Genomic DNA, 20,196 nt, shown 5'->3' on the forward strand with positions numbered 1-20,196 from the left:
CTTGAGGCACTGTTTATGTGACAGCACCTGCTGTAAGTAAATTCTGTCATCATTTAAGATGAGGAAAGCAAGGTTTGTCATTTGAAATAGAGATATAGCTGCTCATATTAATATATATAATAACGAGTTTCGTACTTATAATATGGTACTTTCAAGTACAATACTGAGATGTTATATACTCATTTGGGACAACACTATAAAAAGCTGTTAACTATCTGTCCAGACAATCACAAGCATGGTCCTCGGGTTGCTTCCAATAGAGCTTTGAATTTAGTAATTTTAAGAGATCCCCTTCAAGTTAAGATAGTAGAAAGTGCAACATGGTATAACTTTTGTTTAACTGCTGCATGATGAAAAAGTTCATATGTAGATGAAGCAAGATGAACAGCAATGAAAATACTTGTAAGGAGCATATGTATATGCACCCCTAACTAGCCACAATTGGCAGCCTGTTATTCTAAAGAAAATTTCTGCTTTTGGGTACATACAGCGGTAGAAGTAGCCACATTTTCCAATATAAATAAGTAGAACAAAAAAAGAGCTATAAAATATATACAACCTTTTTATCCTTTCTAAAAGCGTGTGCCAGACAGAATTCTGATAGATGTTCTCCCTCAATCAGGATGAAGGCAACTCAGACAAGATATGAGTGACATTTCACATTCTTGTATAGATTATAGAACTTCACTTACGATCGGTTAACTGAATTTGCAAACCTTCTGGCCACACCAAATATAATTGCCTTAGTCAATAGTCCCCGATCAAGACTACAGGCAAGTACAAGAGCCCCACCAAAAATGAGGAGCTTTGATATATTACTCCCCGATGGTTTGTCAGATGTAGATGCTATTTGCGTCTCCGACAAATTGTCAATCCCTCCAAAGGATCTCAGGTCCTTTGAACTTATTTTGGAGTTTATCTGGGCCATAAATGCTGGCCGAGAAAGAGGTAAACCTGATGCTCTTGCTTTTTGGTAGGCACGTAGACCAGGCTCAATCTTCTTGACGGTTCCCCACATTCCTTTCCGTACTCCAAGTTTTGCGATTTCCCATGGGATGCCCATATCTTCATAATGGAACAACATCACCTCACAAGCAGTCAGCTGGCCATCACCCCTTTTCGATTCCACTGTTTTAATACATTAGAATGCAACTTGGTTAAAACAAATCTGCATGCGAGTCTAGGATTTTGTTGAATTCATAATGCACATGCAAAACAAATTAAAAAAGACATGTTCATGGTATCTCAAACCTCAGGATCGGTTACAAATTTGGTTCTGATCCAGCTGGGTATGTGAGTTAAATTACCAAGAAAAACTATTCAATTGAGTGCAAGTAAAGAAACATGATTTACCAGCTCGAATGCACCAACTTGAGTAATAAAGGTCAACGCGTCTCGGTTTGTCACACCTTGGGACAGAAGGACAAGGTACTCCCTGAGACATGGAAAGAATGATGGCAATATTTTTTTAGTTTCATTTCAAATCAATAGAGAGAGTGAAAGTGGAAATTACATAACATTTTTGTTGGATATCAATACATGCCCTTTTCCTTGTTCCTCTTTTGCTTCAAGTGCTTCCTAAGATCTAAACATTCATCTTTTCTTGCTGGCAACATCTCATTCATTTCCACTCCATTTTCCGCACCATGTCAAAACAAGAAGTCATTTTACCCTGAAACTACAATATTGAGATTACATGTAAGTGGTTCTGAAGTACCCTTCCGTCCATTCTCAGGCCATAACTGTCCCATGGTGATACTTGGACATATCTCATATTGATCCTCTCACATGAATTAATGGTTTAAACCTAACTCTGTCACTCGTATAACACCCCAATAGCATATTCCAAGCACCATCTAATCCCATAACAATGAATCCCTTGGCATATCGATACCTGGTTAAGTCCAGATAGAATATTAGCAACTGAATACAAGTCCACCTAATCAAGACGACTCCCTAAGAGAAAAGTGAGACAGTTCCTGCTTAAGCACACATGTTTCTGCTGTCATCATTGTACATAATTCAAATCACATTCAAAATAGAGTTCCGTTCTCATACCTTGGTCACGCAGTAATATGATCTTCCCGATTCCCATATTCTTCGACCAATTATGTATTCCCTGTCTTTACAGAAGAACGGAAACTGTACCACAAATCATTGACAAAAATAAGCACGTGTGATCAAGGAGATCTATCAGTAAAAAACTATAGAAAATCAATTGATCAATATGATTAGGAGGTCTCACCTTCCGTATCCATTGCACCATCATGGTTCCAGTGATCGGGCACTCTTCTATAATTGTAGAAGATGCAAACATGTCATCCCAATTTGATCGGAACTCATCGTCCCAGAAAAAGTCTCTAACTATCTCTGGTGTGGCATCCTCAAAGATAGAGCTGCTGCGATATTGTGGAGGACCTTGCTAACAACCCCAACAAAAACAAAAACCAATCACACAAAAGGTCTATTGACAAAATTAGCTAGTTCTGCAGGAGAAAGAGAAGCTTTTGAGACAATCTAGGGTAGCTATAGTGCAAGACCAAATATTCGAGTTAAAGTAATCTCCTTCACATTCCACTTAATTGGTCTAAGGAAATCTTTTAAACAAAACAAAAGGTTTCCCCACCTTGGGATCTCTTTGCCATGCTTTATAGCTCATACTTGGGGTGGAACGATCCATCATTTGTATCCAAGGAGGACCTCCATCTTTCATCTCCACAAGCTGACATAAATGTTCTAAATCCTCCTCAGTCACTACATTGACCTTTTCTTCGTGTAGCTGTGACACACTAAACAAGTATAATCAACCAGTGAGATATCTGTTTCAAATCAAACTCTCTCTCTCTCTCTCTCTCTCCCCCCCACCCCCCCCCCCCCCCCCCCCCCCCCCCCCCCCCCCCCCCCCCCACCCACACACACACACACACACACACAAACAGACAAACAAAGAGCACAATTACTTATAATCCTGGAAAAAATAATATAATGAAAACCTTGAATCGTAAACGCCTTCATGAACGTAAAGGGAATTCCGGTACAAATTGTGTTATCTTAAACTACCCATTAGAAATTTAAGGATTTCGTGAAAAGATAAAATTAGAAATCCGACGCACACGGTCAATTCCATCTAATTATACAAGGAAAAAAAAAAAAAAAAACTGTGATGAATAAAAAGAGCAGGAAGAACCTGAACATGTAGTAACGAACTCAGAAACTAAATTGTAAGACAATAATAGCCACACAGAGAGAGGCTAATAAATCCCAAGTACCTGCAATCTTCATATTCAGAGGGGGATACAGAGGACCGATTCTTATCCTTCCCATTATCCAAGTTCAAAGAGGGCGATGAACACGATGATAAATCAAAGGCATTTAAAACAGAACAGCTCAAATTTTCTCTTTCCATGGTTGCCCATTTGGGTTTCCATGCCCATCCAACGAGAACTCCGATAACAAAGGCTACCCATAAAGGACCCAGAAAATACATCATTCCTGTCCAAATCCCCATCATTGTTGGTCTTTCCAAAACATCATACAAAGCTTCGATCAAAGCCATAAAAATAGTTCAAAGTAATTCATCAGAAAAGAAGTTAAAAAATTAAAAGAAACAAAACCCAGAAAATTACGGAGAGGAATATAACTATGCTGGTAGAAAGTACGAAGAAGTTCAAAACAGAGCAAGGTTCGAGGATTAAGCGAAGGGAAGCTACAGAAGGAAAAAGGAAAAGTCTAGACTCAGATAAATAATATACAAAAATAACCAATAAACTTGGTGAAGAGTCCAAAGATAAAGTTATAGAGAGCTTATTTCTTATAATTCATTGGGGGATTGATTGGGACGTGAGAGGTGAGCACAGAGGGTTTGAAGGGGAAAGGGCAGACTAGTCACAGGCTTGGGGGAAAGGTAATACCAATAGATGGTGATGTTTACAATTGAATTGGTGGAAGGAGACGTGATCGAGGTTGTAGCCAAGAATATGAGGTAGCAAACAATACGGCCCAAGTAACTCTGGTGAAGAACAAAGGTTACAACTATTGAACCAAAAAAATAAGGAACTGCTGCACTCAAAGATCGCATGGACCACTTGCTATAAATGCTGTGTAATAGCTGAGTAATCAAAAATTTTGTGAGATCTTACAACAGTTGTAAATAAATATATTTATATATAAATATATAGAATTGGATTGATTATCAAAATTTAAATAATCTCATATCATCTCATTTCATCTAATTATTATAATTTTTTTAAATTTTCATATAAAATATAATAAACAATTTAATTTTTTCAAATCTCAATACAAAATTAATATTAAAAAATTATATTATAAAAATATTTTATTTATTACTATTCAAAACATCTTATTTCATCTCATCTGAACTGTATAACCAAATGGGGAAGCTTTCGAATTCGGGAGCCAAAAAATCTACCGAATCCTTTTTTTTTTTTTTTTTACTTAATGATTAAGTAAGTTTTTTTAAGTGATGTTGTGAATTTTTAAAAAGAAATATTTAAGAATATAAAAAATGAATAAAAAATAAAAAAATAAAAAAAATGTTGCATTCGCTGGGAATTCAGGCTACATCCTTTAGTGGATGTAGCACTACTCATATATATATTTATAGTAATAGGCTTACTACTTCCTACTACGTATTTACTACTCTACAGTGTATTTGAAATTTTATATTTTTTTATTATTTTTTCAAGTATTTTTTTAACATTCTTAATCGTTAAAAAAAATCAAAAAATATACAATTTCACTAATAATTACTTCATTAACTATTAAGTAAAAAATAAAAATAAATTAAAAATAAATAAGGAGAGTAGTAAAAAAGTGATAGGAAGTAGTAAATCTATCATTATTTTATTTTTTAAGTGGATTATGGTTGGCAGTCAAGGACCCAAAGTAATTTTTCTGAAAAGTTGTTTAGATCGGGTTTGGATGTTGAACTGATTTAATATGATTTGATATTTGAATAATAGTATTTTATGGATCTCACTAAAATGTGTTCGGCTATAAATGGGTTGATATATATATATATATATATATATTTGAATGTATGAAATAAGTTGAGATAGGTTAAACCTTTTTATAAAAGATTGAAAAAGTAGTAAATTTTAACGACGATTAATTTGAAATGAGTTGAAATTATTTTGACTACCAAATGTAGCCCCTTTTTATTGCATGATCAAAATCTTGCCTTTTATTTTTATTTTTATCTATTTATTAGATTTAGTTTTTTATTTATGGAATTGTTTGGATACATTGGTATATTTTAAATTTTCAACTTTTTTTGGTTTCTATATTAATCACGAGAAATGTTACAAACTTTGCTTGACCCAAAAGAGGTATCCTTTGCTGATTATATAGTGCGTCAATGCAAAAAGAACAGAAAACAAAAAGAAAAAGAATGCGTTAGAAAACTAAAAGATTAATAATTTTAATTAATATTAGTAATATAATTAAATATATTATTTGTATTTAGTAATTTAATTACCAACTAATAATTTAAATGGGTCAAACTAACCTGCATTATCCATTTCACCTTATGAATATCATTTCACATAAAAATCGAAATTTATATTTATTAATAGCTACAATATTTCAAAAAAAAATAATAAGACTAATAATCTTGCGGCTTCTAGTTGAAATGTGGATGGACAAGAGAGTCTCCTCTTTGTGTCTCCTGTTTCAGGGCAATTTCAGAGGTGGAGTTTTGAGTTTTGCATCCAGTGAGTGTTGCTAAGTGTGCCATCCTATGGAAGAGATTGAACAGAGGTGGAAATAGTTACAATTGTCTAAGGAAGAGGAAGTGGTTTTGGATTTCCCTGAAGGGGAGGATGAGGATGTTAAGAGTAAGGGCAAAGGAGTTTCATATGGAAAATCTCTTTGGATCGTGTACTTGGTAGAGAGATTGTGAGTAATGCTATGGGAAAGGTATGGAGGATTATCAAGAGGGAAGAGTTCTAGGAAGTAGTGAAGAACACCTTTGTGTTGACATTTGCCACCCATGCTGATAAAGAGAGAATTCTTGAAGGAAGGCCATGGTTGTTTGATAACGGCTTATTTGCATTACAACAGTATGATAGTGCGATGCAACCTTCGCAAATCAAGTTTGATACTGAGATTTTCTGGGTTTAAATTCACAACTTGCCGCTAGGTCAGATGACGAGGAATTATGGAATGCTCATTAGGGCGTCAATAGGGAGAGTGCTTGATGTTGATACAGCTAAGAATGGCATAGGATGTTGGAAGTTCTTACGAGTTAAAATTGAGTTATCCCTAACAAAGCCTCTTGCTTGGGGGTGGTTTGTTAATTTTTTTTGGCAGGAAGTTATGGGTGCAATTTCAGTATGAAAAAGTGCCAAAATTTTGTTTTAAGTGTGGTTATTTGATTCATGAAGTTTCAAGGTGTCAAAAAGAAGATTTACATATTGTGGGGGGGGGGGGGGGGGGGGGGGACAACCATGTAGTTTGGTGCATGCCTTCGAGCGAAGCATGGTTTCAGGCGAAGTCTTCCTTTGCATCTAGCAATGATAGTGAAGGGGAGAAGGAGGTACGCATTCCGGTTTCTCTTCGAAAAGAGGTATGTTGGCAGTATAGATCATGGTGGTAAGCTGACGGCACCGAAGAAAGAACAGGCACAAGTTGCGGAGGGAGGAAGCAGTTATGATAATAGCAAAATTGGTGGGTTTAAATTCAAAATTTGTTGATAGGATAGGAAATGTTATGGATGTTGCAAGGAAATGTAGTGATAAGGGAAAGGATAGTGTTTCAAGGAGATGGGTGCGAATGTGTTGTAAATTCAAATTCCAAAGGCATCTATTGTTGATGATAGCAGAATTAATGTTACAATTGATAAGAGTGGTAGGGGCGTTGATGGCCTTGAATGGACTTCATATGTCCACTTAGGCCATGGTTAGGCCTGGTGCTAAGGAAGGGCCCAGTACGTAGCTACATCTGCAAGCGGAGTCTCTAACAGCTATGAACTTGCCTTTGCAAGTTGAGACTCCTTTGATCATAAAGAAGAATATGATGAAAGAACAAAAGAAAGTTAAGATTCAACCTAATCAAAAGGGAACCCAGAAGTGGAAGAGAAGAGCTCGGACTCAAGGAAGACTTTCTTCCTACCTAGACGCTCAATCTAGACAAAAAAGATTGGTTGATGAGGAAGTTGATTTGTTGGCTGAATTGGTGGTTTCCAAGAAGGGGAAATGTGATGCATCTCATCTTGAGAAATTGGTGGAGGCTGGGTCCCAACCTCGCCAATCATTATGAAAATATTAAGTTGAAACTGTTAGGAGGTTCCCAACTGTCGAGGGCTTGGGAACCTCAGACAGTTCAAAGTCTCAACCTTCTAGTTAAGGCAAAAGCTCCTGAGGTGGTTTTCATCATGGAAACCAAGCAATGTTCAAAACGTCCTCAAATAGTTGCAAGGAAAATCAAATATGAAGGGTGTATCGTAGTCGATGCTATTGGTAGAAGCGGTGGGCTAATGTTGCTGTGGAAGTAGGATGTGAAGTTAGAATTGTTCAATTTCTCTCAAAGGCATATCAATGCTTTCATCACTGATGAGATGTGTGGGACTCGATGCTTCTTACATGTTTTTATGGCCACCTTGAGGTTAGTCAAAGGAAGATTGGCTTTGATTTACTAAATTCCTTTAAAACAAACGAGTTGGGTTGGTGTTTTATTGGGGATTATAATGAAATTCTGACTAATGATGAAAAGGTGGGGGGAAGAGGAAAGAGTGAGGGTCAGATGATGTTATTTAGAAATATTTTAGATAAGGGTTCTTTATTTGACTTGCGATGGAGGGGGGATAAGTTTACTTGGTCTAACAAAGATGAAGATGCTTCTTTTACCAAAGAGAGGCTTGATAGAGTATTGGCAAACCAAATTTTGATGAATTGCTATATTAATTACCAAGTTGACACTCTTACTGCTATCTGTTCAGACCATAGGCCAATCTTGCTTACTTGTATGTTAACAAATAATTCAAAGGTTTTACTCCTAGTAGTTTCAAGTATGAAGTTGCTTGGGGTCATGAGGAGGGTTGCAGTAGCCTAGTTGCATCCGTCTCGCAGAAACATATGGGGGGTTTGAATTAGCTAGTAAATGTGCAAGCAAAGCTAGGATATTGTAGTAAGGAACAAAAGAAATGGAGTAGGCACATTGATAAGGATAGATTAAAGGATATTAACTATTAAGGAAAAGTCAAAAGCTATTAATTTATTGCAAAGGGATGAGAGCTCTAGTAATATACAGGTGCAGAAATAGTTACATAAGGAGGTTGAATTCCTATTGGACCAAGAGAATATAAAATGGAAACAAATGGCTAAGAGGCACTGGCTTGAGAAAGTGAATAGAAATACTAAATTCTATCGTGCACGTGTTAATCAAATAAGAAGGAAAAATACTGTTAAATAGATTAAAGATGGAAATGATGTGCTATTAACAGAGAAGGAAGATATTTCTTAGGGGTTTTGGCAGCATTTCTCAAACGTTTTTCTTTCAACCTTTTCCTACAAGAGAGAAGATGGGTCAGTGTTTAAGTGGGGTTGAGCAAAGGATTTTAGAGGAGATGAGATTGAGTCTGAATAAGGAGTTTCTAAGATGTCCTCATTTAAAGCACCTAGACCTAATGGGTTCAGTGCTGGTTTTTACCAAGATTGTTGGTAGATAGTTGGAGATGATGTTTCTAATGTTGTTTTGGCTTTTCTGAGCCGTGGTAACATGCTTACAGACCTCAATCACACCCATATTGCCTTGGTTTCTAAGGTAAACTCTCCTACCTCTATGCATGATTTTAGACCTATTAGCTTATGTAATGGCTTGTATAAGCTAATTTCTAAAGTCTTAGCTAATCGTATGAAAAGGGTGCTGTCTAAGGTCATCTCTTGGAATCAAAGTGCTTTTATACCGAGTAGGCTTATAACTGATAATATTATCTTTGCTTGTGAGATTTTTCATACTATGCAACCAAGACAAAAAAGTAAGGTGGGAAGTATGGTTCAATGTGGACTGGTTTAATCATGGCTTGTGTCAAATCCGTAAGTTATTCTGTCAAGGTTAATGGGATACCAGGGGACACTATTATTCCTTCAAGAGGGCTTCGCCAAGGTGATCTTTTGTCCCCATACTTGTTTCTTATTTGTGCTGAGGGGCTTCATTCATTGCTACAACAAGCTAAAAGTAATGGAGTTTTAAGAGGGATTGCAGCTTCAAGAGGAGGTATGAGGATTAACCATCTTCTTTTTGCTGATAATTGTGTCATCTTTTGTAATGCTATGCAAGAGGAATGGTTCATAGTGGAGCAGCTATTGTGAAAGTATGAATGTGCTCCGGGTCAATCCCTTAACAAATAGAAAACATCTGTCTTGTTTAGTAACAATACAAATCCAGTTGCTAAAGAATTAATCACTCAGTCGACTAATAGGGTGGTGTCTGGGAATTATAATAAGTACTTGGGCTTACCAACTATGATAGGAAGGTCCAAGTATAATACCTTACGAGGCTAAAAGAGAAGATATAGACAAGAATTTTTTGTTGGAAATCTGTTTTGTTGTCTTCAATAGGGAATGAGATTCTTATTAAGAGAGTACTACAAGCCATCCCAGCTTATACCATGAGTATTTTCAAACTGCCAAGTGTACAGTTAAAGGAGATAGAGGCAATGTTATCTCAGTTTTGGTGGAACCATAACAAATTTGTAAAAGGTATTCATTGGAAAAGTAGGGAGAAATTAGGCCAAGTCAAAGATTAGGGAGGTTTAGGATTTAAAAGTTTAATCAGTTGTAATAAAGCCTTATTAGCAAAGCAAGTATGGAGACTCCTACAAGAACCTTCCTCTTTCGTGTCCCAAATCTTCAAGCATAAGTATTATAATAACTTTCATTTACTAGAATCCAAGATTGGGTCTTCTCCATCTCACATTTGGAGGAGTATCTAGTCTGCATTAGATTTAGTAAAGGAAAGCTCTGTGTGGAGGGTGGGTAATGGTGAAACTATTTAACCTTGACATGATAGGTGGTTACCTAGACCCTCAACTTATATGGTAAAAAATACTGTTAACTTGCTAGATTCTGATGCTAGAGTTGCTGATTTAATTAATGTTGAGAATCATGAATGGAAGGCAGAATTGATAGAGCCTGCTTTTAATGAAGAAGATGCTCAATTAATTTGTAGTCTACCAGTTAGTGTTCAAGGTGCAAATGACAAGTTAATGAGGATAAAGTCTTCAAATGGGATGTTCTCTGTTAAGAGTGCATACTTTGTGGACTTAGAGATGGAACGACATAGTAGGGTACAAACTTCAAACGATGTTAGTGGGGAGGTTCAGTGGAAGAAAATCTGGCATTTGTAGGTTCTTGGGAAAGCGAAGCAAGTTATATGGAAAGCTCTTAATGATATATTACCCATAAAGTATGCTTTGGCTAGAAAATAGGTTATTTAAAAGGATTATGTCCCATTTGCACTAAAGAAGAGGAGATAGTTTTGCATGTTCTATGGACATGTCCTGTTGAAGTTGATGTCTACGGTCAAGGGGTTAGTCCTGTGAGGAAATGGCACACATATTATGGGGACTTCACTGGTTTATGGAGGGAGTTGCTTATGAGACTAGATGGCCAGCAGTTGGATCAAATTGCAATAGTTTCTCATAAATTGTGGGTAAGAAGGAATAGATGGGTTTTTGAACAAAAGTTTCAAAGTCCAACTGCTCTTTACTTATTTGCTTTGGATGATGTTGAAGTGTTTAAGGTTGTTGGTCAGTCTCAAAAGTAGCAAAATACATTGGCAGTAGTGCATCTGCAAGCAGAAGATAGAGTCTTATGGTCACCAACTGTGGATCCTTTTTATAAGTTAAATTTTGATGCATCCTTAGTAACAGATAACTGAAGCATGGGGATTGCTATAGTTTTGAGAGATTGGAGGGGTGATGCAAAGGTGGTATTGTTTGCACCAAAATTTCATGTTTCTTATGCTTTTCATGTAGAATGTTATGCATTATTACTTGCTATGCAATTGTGTCAAGAGTTAGGGTTTTCTCACATGATTTTTAAAGGTAATGCAAAACAGGTGATTAATAATATTAATGAAAAAATTGTGGATTGCTCCTAGAAGGATCAGCTAGTTGAAGATATTCAATTTCTAATGGGAAGACAAGCTAGTTGGAAGGTAGTGTTCACAAAGAGAACACATGCTGCTGCGCAATATGCTAAGAGCCTACATTCCGAGTCTGTGTGGATAGAAGAGGGACCATGTGAGGTTGTGGCTGCTATTTTAAGGGATAAAGAATGTATTGTTTCTTGATGTTATAATGAAAGTTAAGTTTCATTTCAAAATAATAATAATAATAAGACTACATACTAACAAAAGATATAAATATTTTTTAAATTTTAACATATAATAAAACCAACATTACAAACCAACAATAATAAATATTAGCATAGGTCCATAATTACTATTCCAACAATAAAAACATAAGCATATTCAGAAACACTAATATTCTAACCCAATAATAATAAAATTGTAATTTTAAAATAAAATTTAAACGAGTTATTGAGAGTTGATTTCGGGTTAACTGGGTTGACCTGTTTATTAATTAGGCCTTAACGGATCAACCCATTTCAACTTGAACCCATTCATATTAAACTCAAACCTACTAATTTTGTATCATATTCTTATTAGGTCTACGGGCCTTGTCACATATTGTCACTCCTATAAACAACTCATGTTGGATGCACCCAAACATTAGTTATAACTCTCATTTCCTTTGCTATCATTTTCTTCTCGAATATGAATCCACCAATAACATAGCTATTCATCTCAAACATTTTCTATTATTTCATTATGGGTGTAACCAGTCCCATTTTGCACAATTTTAAAACTGAACTAGCAAGCACCTGTTTTGAAAATCTAAGAACCGATACGAACCAATTCATCACTAAAACCAAAAGTTTCCTATCCAATTCGGTTGTTCAGTTTACCGTTTACACATATGGCACTATATCAATTTAGTATTATAATTTGCTTCAATACTAAATTTAATTGTTAGAATTTACTATTTATGAGTAACAATTACTAATTCATTAAAGTTTAAGAGAAATGCTTCAAACAGGACTGGTGTTTGTTTTCCTTTTACACCGGCCAATAGAACTTTAACATATATAGGACTTATGTGTTACAGTGTGCGAGTTCAATGGATTTTTTATTTCTCCCTTTGTCCCATCTCCTCTTTCCTTTGTCTCCTCTCTTTTCCTCTTCACAGCCCAGCTCTTCTCTCCTCATTCTCCTCTTCTCTTTCTCTTCTATTTCTCATTCCCTTTTCCCTTTCTCCTTTTGTCCCGTCTCAGAGATTCTATGGAGAGTGATTTAGAATGAATTGATTTCCCTCCTCAACTCGATCGATTCTCGCTCGATTTTAGCAAAATAATATTAAGTTTTTTATTCATTTATTCTATATATTAAACTGGTTGTTATTTTGAGTTGCATTGAAATCTATCCCCATGAACGTGAAGTTGAAATGGGACAATAACTTTGATGCTTGAAATGGGAGCGAATGAACAGTGATTTGCAAACAGAGGTGAAAAAGTAATTGGCCACCAGCAAGAGATCTATATGAAGAGATGGGCACATATCCTTTCACTAAAAAATGGCGAAATCAGAAACAAGTACAAAGAGTCATTCAAATTAACCCAGTTGAATATTATTGGACTAGAAATTGAAATATATTTGTCGAGAAAAGTTATGAAATCTGAGTTCATTTAAACGTTGTTTTAATCTTGTTAAAACAGAAAATAGAAAACAGAAAATGTGCGATGAACAAGTGATGTGGAGAAACTCTTTTCTCATTTCATTTATGTTACATGGAACTGATATATATACACTGCTACAAGAACTGAAAGGCAAAAAGAAAACTTCTAAAATACATCTTTTTACTCTGCTACTAAATTACAGATTGTAAATCTCAGCTTTCTGGACAGCATGGTGTATGCAATGCTTTGTGCATCGAGACCCTGACTTCTTTTTCTGTGCAGTCATGTAATCCTTTAGTTGATGTTTTGTGTTTCTATGCCAACACTTTCTCCTTTCTGCTGCTTTCTTCTTTTTGTGTTTTGCAGCACACTTTATTTACTTTTTTATCTACATGCTTTCCTTGAGTGCTGCAGGTTGTTGCAGGTCTGCTTTGGCTGCTGATGTACTACTTTGTGAGTTGTAACCTTGATGTTTAGTATCCTCATGTCCTTCTTGCTTGTTCTTGATTTCTTTACCTTTTATTTCGTGATATTGCCCCTCTAGATGGGCATAGATATTTAGGAATCTCATCTTGGACAATAGGAATTGAAGAGTAGAAGATGTGAGAGCCTTAGTGAAAATGTCAGCTAATTGGAACTTTTAGGCTATGTGGACTGGAGTGATGATTCTAGCTAGGACCTTCTCTCGAACAAAGTGACAATCTAGCTCTATTTGCTTAGTTCTCTCATGGAAAATAGGATTCCTTATAATGTGAATGGTTGCTTGATTGTCACAGAACAAGAGGGTAGATTGCTCATGCTTGATGTTGAAATCTCTTAGCAAACCAATGAGCCATGTGATTTCACAACTTGTGGAGGCTAAGGCCCTATATTCTGCCTCAGCTGAGGACCTAGAAACAGTTGCTTGTTTCTCTGATTTCTAGCTTATCAATGAGTCTCCAATAAACACACAAAAACCTGTGCTAGATCTCCTAGTTTTGGGACAAGCAACCCAATCAGAGTCACTATATGTCTTTAGGTGCAAAGATGATTTTGAGGACAAGAAAATTTCCTGGCCAATGGAGCCTTTAAGATATCTGAGAACCCTATAGTGTGAGTGCATGTGAGTCTGTGAGGGCTTATCCATGAATTGGCTCAGAACATTCACTGCATAAGTGATGTCTGGCCTAGTGATTGTCAAATAAATGAGCCTTCAAATAAGCCTTCTGTAGGCTGTAGGGTCTTGTAGAGTCTCATTCGAGTTGTGACTTAGCTTGTGATTCAATTCAATAGGTGTAGAGATTGATTTAGTGCCAAGTAACCCTGCATCTTCCAAGACTTCAAGATTGTATTTCCTTTGACAGATGTTGATTCCAGAGGATGATCTGGCAACTTCTAGGCCTAGGAAATATTTGAGAGGTCCAAGGTCTTTGATTCTGAATTTGCTGTGAAGATGAGCTTTGATTGAGTCAATTTCATCTTGAGAGTTGCTTCCAACTATGATGTCATCAACATATACTAGGAGAGTAATAAATCCTTTTTGACTAACCTTAGTAAACAAATAATAGTCAGACTTGGATTGATGAAAACCAATAGAGGTGAGGGAGTTAGAAAATTTGGAAAACCACTGCCTTGAAGCTTGTTTAAGTCCGTAAAGAGACTTGTTCAGTTTGCATACGAGTTTCTCCCCCTCAATCTGCTCTCATTTCCATATAAATCTCCTCATCAAGATCCCCATGTAAAAAGGCATTATGGACATCCATTTGAGATAAGGACCAGTTATGAATAGATGCCAATGCAAGGAAGACATAGACTGTAGTGAGTTTAGCCACTGGACTGAATGTTTCTTGGAAGTCAAACCCATCTCTTTGTGTATATCCCTTGGCAACAAGCCTGGCCTTGTGTCTCTCGAGAGAGCCATCTAATTTAAGCTTGACTTTATAAACATACTTACAACCAATGGCAGTTTTATTCGAAGGAAGTGAAGTAATAGTCCAAGTGTTATTTTCCTCTAAGGCACTAAGTTCATCATGCATGGCATCTTGCCAATGTTTGAATTTCATAGCTTCACTATAGGAATTAGGCTCAGAAGAGAGAGAGGGAAATTGAAAAAGATTGATGAGATGGGGAGAGATTTTTATATGTGAGATGATGACTAAGTGGGTGAAATGTGGAAGATGGATAGGCTGCTTCCAGAGGCACAGCTTCTGCTACCTGACAGTGGTATTGATGGAGATAGGCAAGTTGGTGCCTATCTCTGGTGGATCTTCGAAGAGGCAAGGTGGTATGCATTTCATTAGGATGAGGTGAAGCAGGAGGTGTGTCAGAGGGTGTAGCAACTAAGGGTGATTCAAGATCAGGTGGCTCAGATGGTAGTTCAGGTGGAAGGGATATATCAGACTATAGAATAGGAGAATGTGAAAAAGAATCATCTGGTGGTGGTGGAGGTAAAACTAAATTCTGAGGGAAATCAGCATGAAGGTCTAAAGAAGTTTGAGAAGAGGGAGTGGAAGTGGAGGATTGGAAAGGAAAGATGGATTCATGGAACACTACATTTCTATAAATGAAAGTGGTGTGATTTCCATATCATAGAGCTTGTAGCCTTTGATGTGTGCAGGGTATCCCAAAAATATGCATGGCTTAGCTCGAGGTTCAAACTTGGTTCTTTGGTGTTTAAAAGTGCTAACATAGCTCAGGCAACCAAAGACCCAGAAGTTGATCATAGGAATGAGGTGATCGAAGAGCTTTTCATAGGGAGTTTTATTTGAAAGTAGAGGAGTGAGGAGCCTATTGATGATATAGGCTGCAGTCAAGATAGCATCTCCCCAAAAAGAAGTAGGAAGTCCAGCTTGAAAAAGGAGTGATCTGGCAACATTCAAGAGGTGTTGGTGTTTTCTCTCAACTACACCATTCTGTTGAGGCGATATACGCATGATTTTTGGTGAATGATGCCATTTTCTTTATAAAAATCCCTCATGTCGAATTCAAGGCCATTATCAGTTCTGATTTTCTTGACCTTGCTATTGAACTGAGTTTGAATTAATTGGAAGAATGATTGTAGAATAGACCTTGTATTTGACTTTAGTTTCATTAAGAAAACCCATGTGATTCTTGAATAATCATCCACAATAGTTAAAAAGTAATGAAAACCCTGAATTGATGCTTGGGAATATGGGCCCCATATATCACAATGGATTAAGTCAAAAGGGAAAGAACTAGTGGATACACTTGAAGGAAAAGGAAGGTATTTTTGCTTAGCCAAAGGGTAGATCTTACAACAAGGCAAGTTTTTGGATTTTACATTAGGAACAAGAGAATGAATTAAATTCATTCTTTGTGAGGACAAGTGTCCTAATCTAAAATGCCATAGATCAAAATCCTGTTGCACAACTGCTTGGTTAACTCGAGCTTGATTAGGGAAAGCTAAAGAAGGGTTGTTGTGGTTGTCATGGGAAGGAGGCAGCAGATGATAGAGGCCATTATGGACCTTAGCAAGTCCAATCATCATCCATGTAGAGAGGACCTGAATGAAGCAAAGGTTATTTGTGAAGAACAGACAAATATATGGTTTTTGAGTGAGTTTGCTGACTGAGATGAGATTGAATGTGAATAAGGGCACACAAAGGACACCCGTTAGTATCAAGAAGTCTGATAGCTTGACAGTCTCAATGTGTGTGACTTGAGCCTTTGTGCCATTCAGAAGTTGGACAAAGGTTTGTGTGCAAGGGGAAAGTTCATCAAGGTATGAAGTAGAGCACACCATGTGATCAGTGGCTCCTGTGTCCATGATCCATGGTGTCTTATAATTGCCAATGTGTTCAGGAAGTGAGTTGTGTTTCAGAGTAAAAGAGAGGAGAGACAGTGGTGGTTACCTGCAAGGTTTGAAAAAGAAATGGTCAATGAGCTTGGTTTAGAGGTTACAGCAGGAGTAGGCAATACAGGTTTGTCTTGTCCCAAGTTTAGTTGTGAAAATTGAGTGTTGACAAGATGCATGAGATGTTGTGCCTATTCCTGAGAGAGTTTCAACTGAGAAACACTTGGACTAGATGCTTCATGAGGTGAACTAGCAGCTTGAGCAGTGACTTGATTTGCAGAATAAGGTGCAGCAGAGGTTCCCTTTGTTTTGGTAAATTTGAAGTTTGGTGGAAATCCCACCAATCTGTAGCACTTATCTTTTGTGTGCCCAACCTTACCACAGTGGTAACAAACCAGTTCTGACCTATCCTTTTTCTTTGGGAAGTTCTGGTAGGCAAGTAAGGCAGAAGGTTCTAAAGTAGGTAAGGCTATGTTTCTTGCTTGCCTTTGCCTTTCCTCTTGCAAAATGAGTGAAAAAGTTTTATCTAATGAAGGCAAGGGACTTAGGAGAATGATTTGTCCCCTTACAACATCATAGCTGTCATTCAGTCCCATTAAAAACTTAAACACATAATCTCCTTGTTGGACTTCATCAATATTTTTCAAGGCATCACAGGTACATTTACCACAAGAACAGCATGGAAAAGGCCTATAGCTATGTAATTCTTCCCAAATGGCATTAGCTGAGTGAAATAATCACTTACAGAGAGGTGTCCTTGCACAATACCACTGAGCTTGTGTTGGAGTGGATATATCCGAGTTTCATCAGGTTATGCAAAGCGTTCCTTGAGTTTGGACTTATTTGACCGATTAGAACGATCTGTGTTATTGCAAGATTGGGCATTTTCAGCCAATTGGTCAAAATAATCCCAAGCATCATTAGGATCTTTATTTAAAAATTCACCGTTACATATCATTTCTACAAACTAACGCATTTGAGATGTTAAAACTTCATAAAAAAAAAACTAATGATGCGCCAAGTCTCATAGCCATGATGTGGGCAAATTACCAATAATTCTTTAAAACGCTCCCAACATTGAAAAAATGTTTCATTTTCTTTTTGAGAAAAATTCATAATGTGTTTGCGAAGAGTATTGGTTCTGTGAGTAGGAAAAAACTTTTTTAGAAATTCTCTTTGCATTTCTTGCCATGTGCCAATAGATTTTGATCTTAAGGAGTTCAGCCAATTTTTAGCTTTTTCTTTCAAAGAGAATGGAAATAATTTTAATCTAACAACATCATCATTGATAGTTTGGGTTTGTAAAGTTGCACAAATCTCTTCAAATTCTTTTAGATGCAAATAAGGACTTTCCGAGTTCAAGCCATGAAAGTTGGGAAGTAATTGAATTACTCCCAGTTTTAAATCAAAATTCTCCATATTTGTAGGAAAAATCATGCAAGATGGAGTACTTGTCCTTTTTGGCTACAAATACTCGCGCAAAGTTATCATTGGTGGATTATTTTGTGCCTCATCATCTTCTTGTTTGTCATGAACACTATGTTGTCAGCCATGGTATTAGAATGAGAATTTTTGGAATCACGAGACAACTTATCAACCAATTCTTTTAAAACAATTTCCTTTCTTCTCAATCTACTAGTTTGATCACGTTGCCACGAGATCATTCATCATAGAGGATCAAGCACATTCAAAAACTAAAAACAAAAGCAAAAAAACAAAATGCAACAAGCAAGAAAGTAAAATAAAAAATTTTTGGAACAAGATTACCAAATGATATGAATATGGAAGCAATGTTACTTGATCCCTTTCCCGTCAAAATAACGAAAATCGTACCTGCAAAATATGAGAAAATTAGCAAAAGATTACTAAAATATCTTTTTTCTTTTTTTTTTTAAAATATTATCGCACGTTGCAATCCCTAGTAACGGCGCCAAAAACTTGTTGTGCCTAAACTTTGACTCAAATTAATGAACCAAAAATTTAGTGCAGTTTACCTACAAGTATACAGGTATTGTACTACCTCATAGAATCGAATCCACAGGAATTGACTTTTGTGATAAAGAAAATAAATTTAAACAATGAAAAGAAATTATTAAAAGAAACGTGCAATCAAATATAAAATAAAATTACTGAGATGAAGATTTGTAAAATAACTAAATAAAACTAAAATGATAAAATAAATTGATATAGAGAAAGACTAAGATTTCGATAATTCCATTTAATTGGAAGATTTAGCATTTAAGATCAAGAAAAAATAGTTGCTAATGATTGAGTAAGAATGATTGATGATTAAAACATTCACAAATCCATTTAAATATCACAGGGATTCTTCAAGCATTTACTATATTCGAAAATCACAATGAATCAAGATAAATATATAGATAATCAAAATATCCAATAATAAAATTCTTCAATCGATCAAGCTCACAAAATAAATTTTACATTGATCAGAAAATAATATTTAAATCATTAAACTCCATCTCTAACCTTAGTACGAAAATTTAGCCAACCATGTTCATCACGAGTGCTATAGAAATCACATAAATATTTTCCATTAGAAAATTAAAATAAAATACAAGAAATACTAAAAAACAACTTAGAAGCAATAAAATCTGAAACCCAATCGACGCTGAGAGAATAAAACCCACGTCGTCGCTAAACTGCAGAAAATTGAAATGAACCCAGTTGCTCCTCTGTTCTTCGTCCGAACCAACCCAACGTCAATGCTCTACTCAACCAAATAAAACTCCAACCAACTGACTCTCCCTTAACTCCCCTTTCTTCAATAAACTCAAGCACTGAATTCCTGCAAAAGAATAAATCCCAATGATCTCCCTACTCCAACGTGTCCCACGTAAATTAATCCCAGCCAAGTCTTCACAACTCTAGAAAATTAAAACCCACCACTGACTTTTCTTTCTTTTTCTCCCACCAACCGACAAATTCCCTTGTTCCTCTCCCACTAAGAAAACCAATCCCAACTCTAGCCGACCTCCAATCTCCAACGTGTCCCTCTCTATGTCCCTCTACTCCCCACGTACCACGCTGGTTCCCTCTCCTGCAAATCCTCACTAACCAAAATAGAGTGTGTCATATAAAAGTAAATAGCTCCCTTAAATAAAGTAAGTCAACATGAAAATATTATTTGGACTTGTCCACTTTAGCTGCAACGACCGACTTTACATTCACACTCCCCACCGTATGACTTCCTCCAAGAAAAATAAATCAATCTCAGCCGACACTCTCCCTTCCTGAACGAAAAGCTCAATTCCCTCTACTTCATTATTTTCTTTTCATGTCTCTTTCCAAAAAAAAAAAAAGAAAAGAAAAGAAACAGCGCCCACCTCTTTGCCGTAATCCAGCTTCTTTTTTTTTTTCCTTCACTTTTGCCGTAATTCAGCCCCCTTATATGACTTTAATGTTGCACCACCTAAAATTCTCAAGCCTCCATGATTTTCGTTCAACCATAAATATCACATACGTCTTGAATAACCAAAGGAAGAAAGTAACCACCGAAAGTTATTTATCATTCAAAGTCATCTTCATTTTATATACTTTTCAGTTGTCCAAGTACACCGCTTCATTCCTTCTCTTCATTCCTCTCAATTAGTATGCACTTTTGGTCAAAAGTTCCAACCGGATCCA

The 20,196-nt window shown here is 36.3% G+C and overlaps 2 protein-coding genes and 1 non-coding gene across 3 annotated transcripts; 1 reads left to right on the plus strand and 2 right to left on the minus strand.

The window, feature by feature from the left end:
* Positions 1–397: 397 nt before the first annotated feature.
* LOC122311036 lies at positions 398–3,987 on the minus strand. Its single transcript, XM_043125380.1, has 6 exons — positions 3,270–3,987; positions 2,627–2,789; positions 2,246–2,422; positions 2,059–2,142; positions 1,354–1,435; positions 398–1,128 (listed from the first exon to the last, which is right to left on the minus strand). Exons 1-6 carry the CDS (start codon positions 3,554–3,556, stop codon positions 689–691), a joined length of 1,233 nt encoding a protein of 410 aa, XP_042981314.1. The 5' UTR covers positions 3,557–3,987; the 3' UTR covers positions 398–688.
* A 10,441-nt stretch (positions 3,988–14,428) lies between these two features.
* Positions 14,429–14,800, minus strand: LOC122310329 (uncharacterized mitochondrial protein AtMg00820-like). Its single transcript, XM_043124225.1, has one exon. The coding sequence runs from the start codon at positions 14,798–14,800 to the stop codon at positions 14,429–14,431; it is 372 nt and encodes a 123-aa protein (XP_042980159.1).
* A 2,778-nt stretch (positions 14,801–17,578) lies between these two features.
* Positions 17,579–17,685, plus strand: LOC122312106. Its single transcript, XR_006243020.1, has one exon. It is a non-coding gene; the product is annotated as a small nucleolar RNA R71 (small nucleolar RNA).
* Positions 17,686–20,196: the final 2,511 nt, after the last annotated feature.

This window comes from Carya illinoinensis, chromosome 5, assembly GCF_018687715.1.
Source record: "Carya illinoinensis cultivar Pawnee chromosome 5, C.illinoinensisPawnee_v1, whole genome shotgun sequence".
In the NCBI taxonomy this organism is placed as follows: Eukaryota; Viridiplantae; Streptophyta; class Magnoliopsida; order Fagales; family Juglandaceae; genus Carya; species Carya illinoinensis.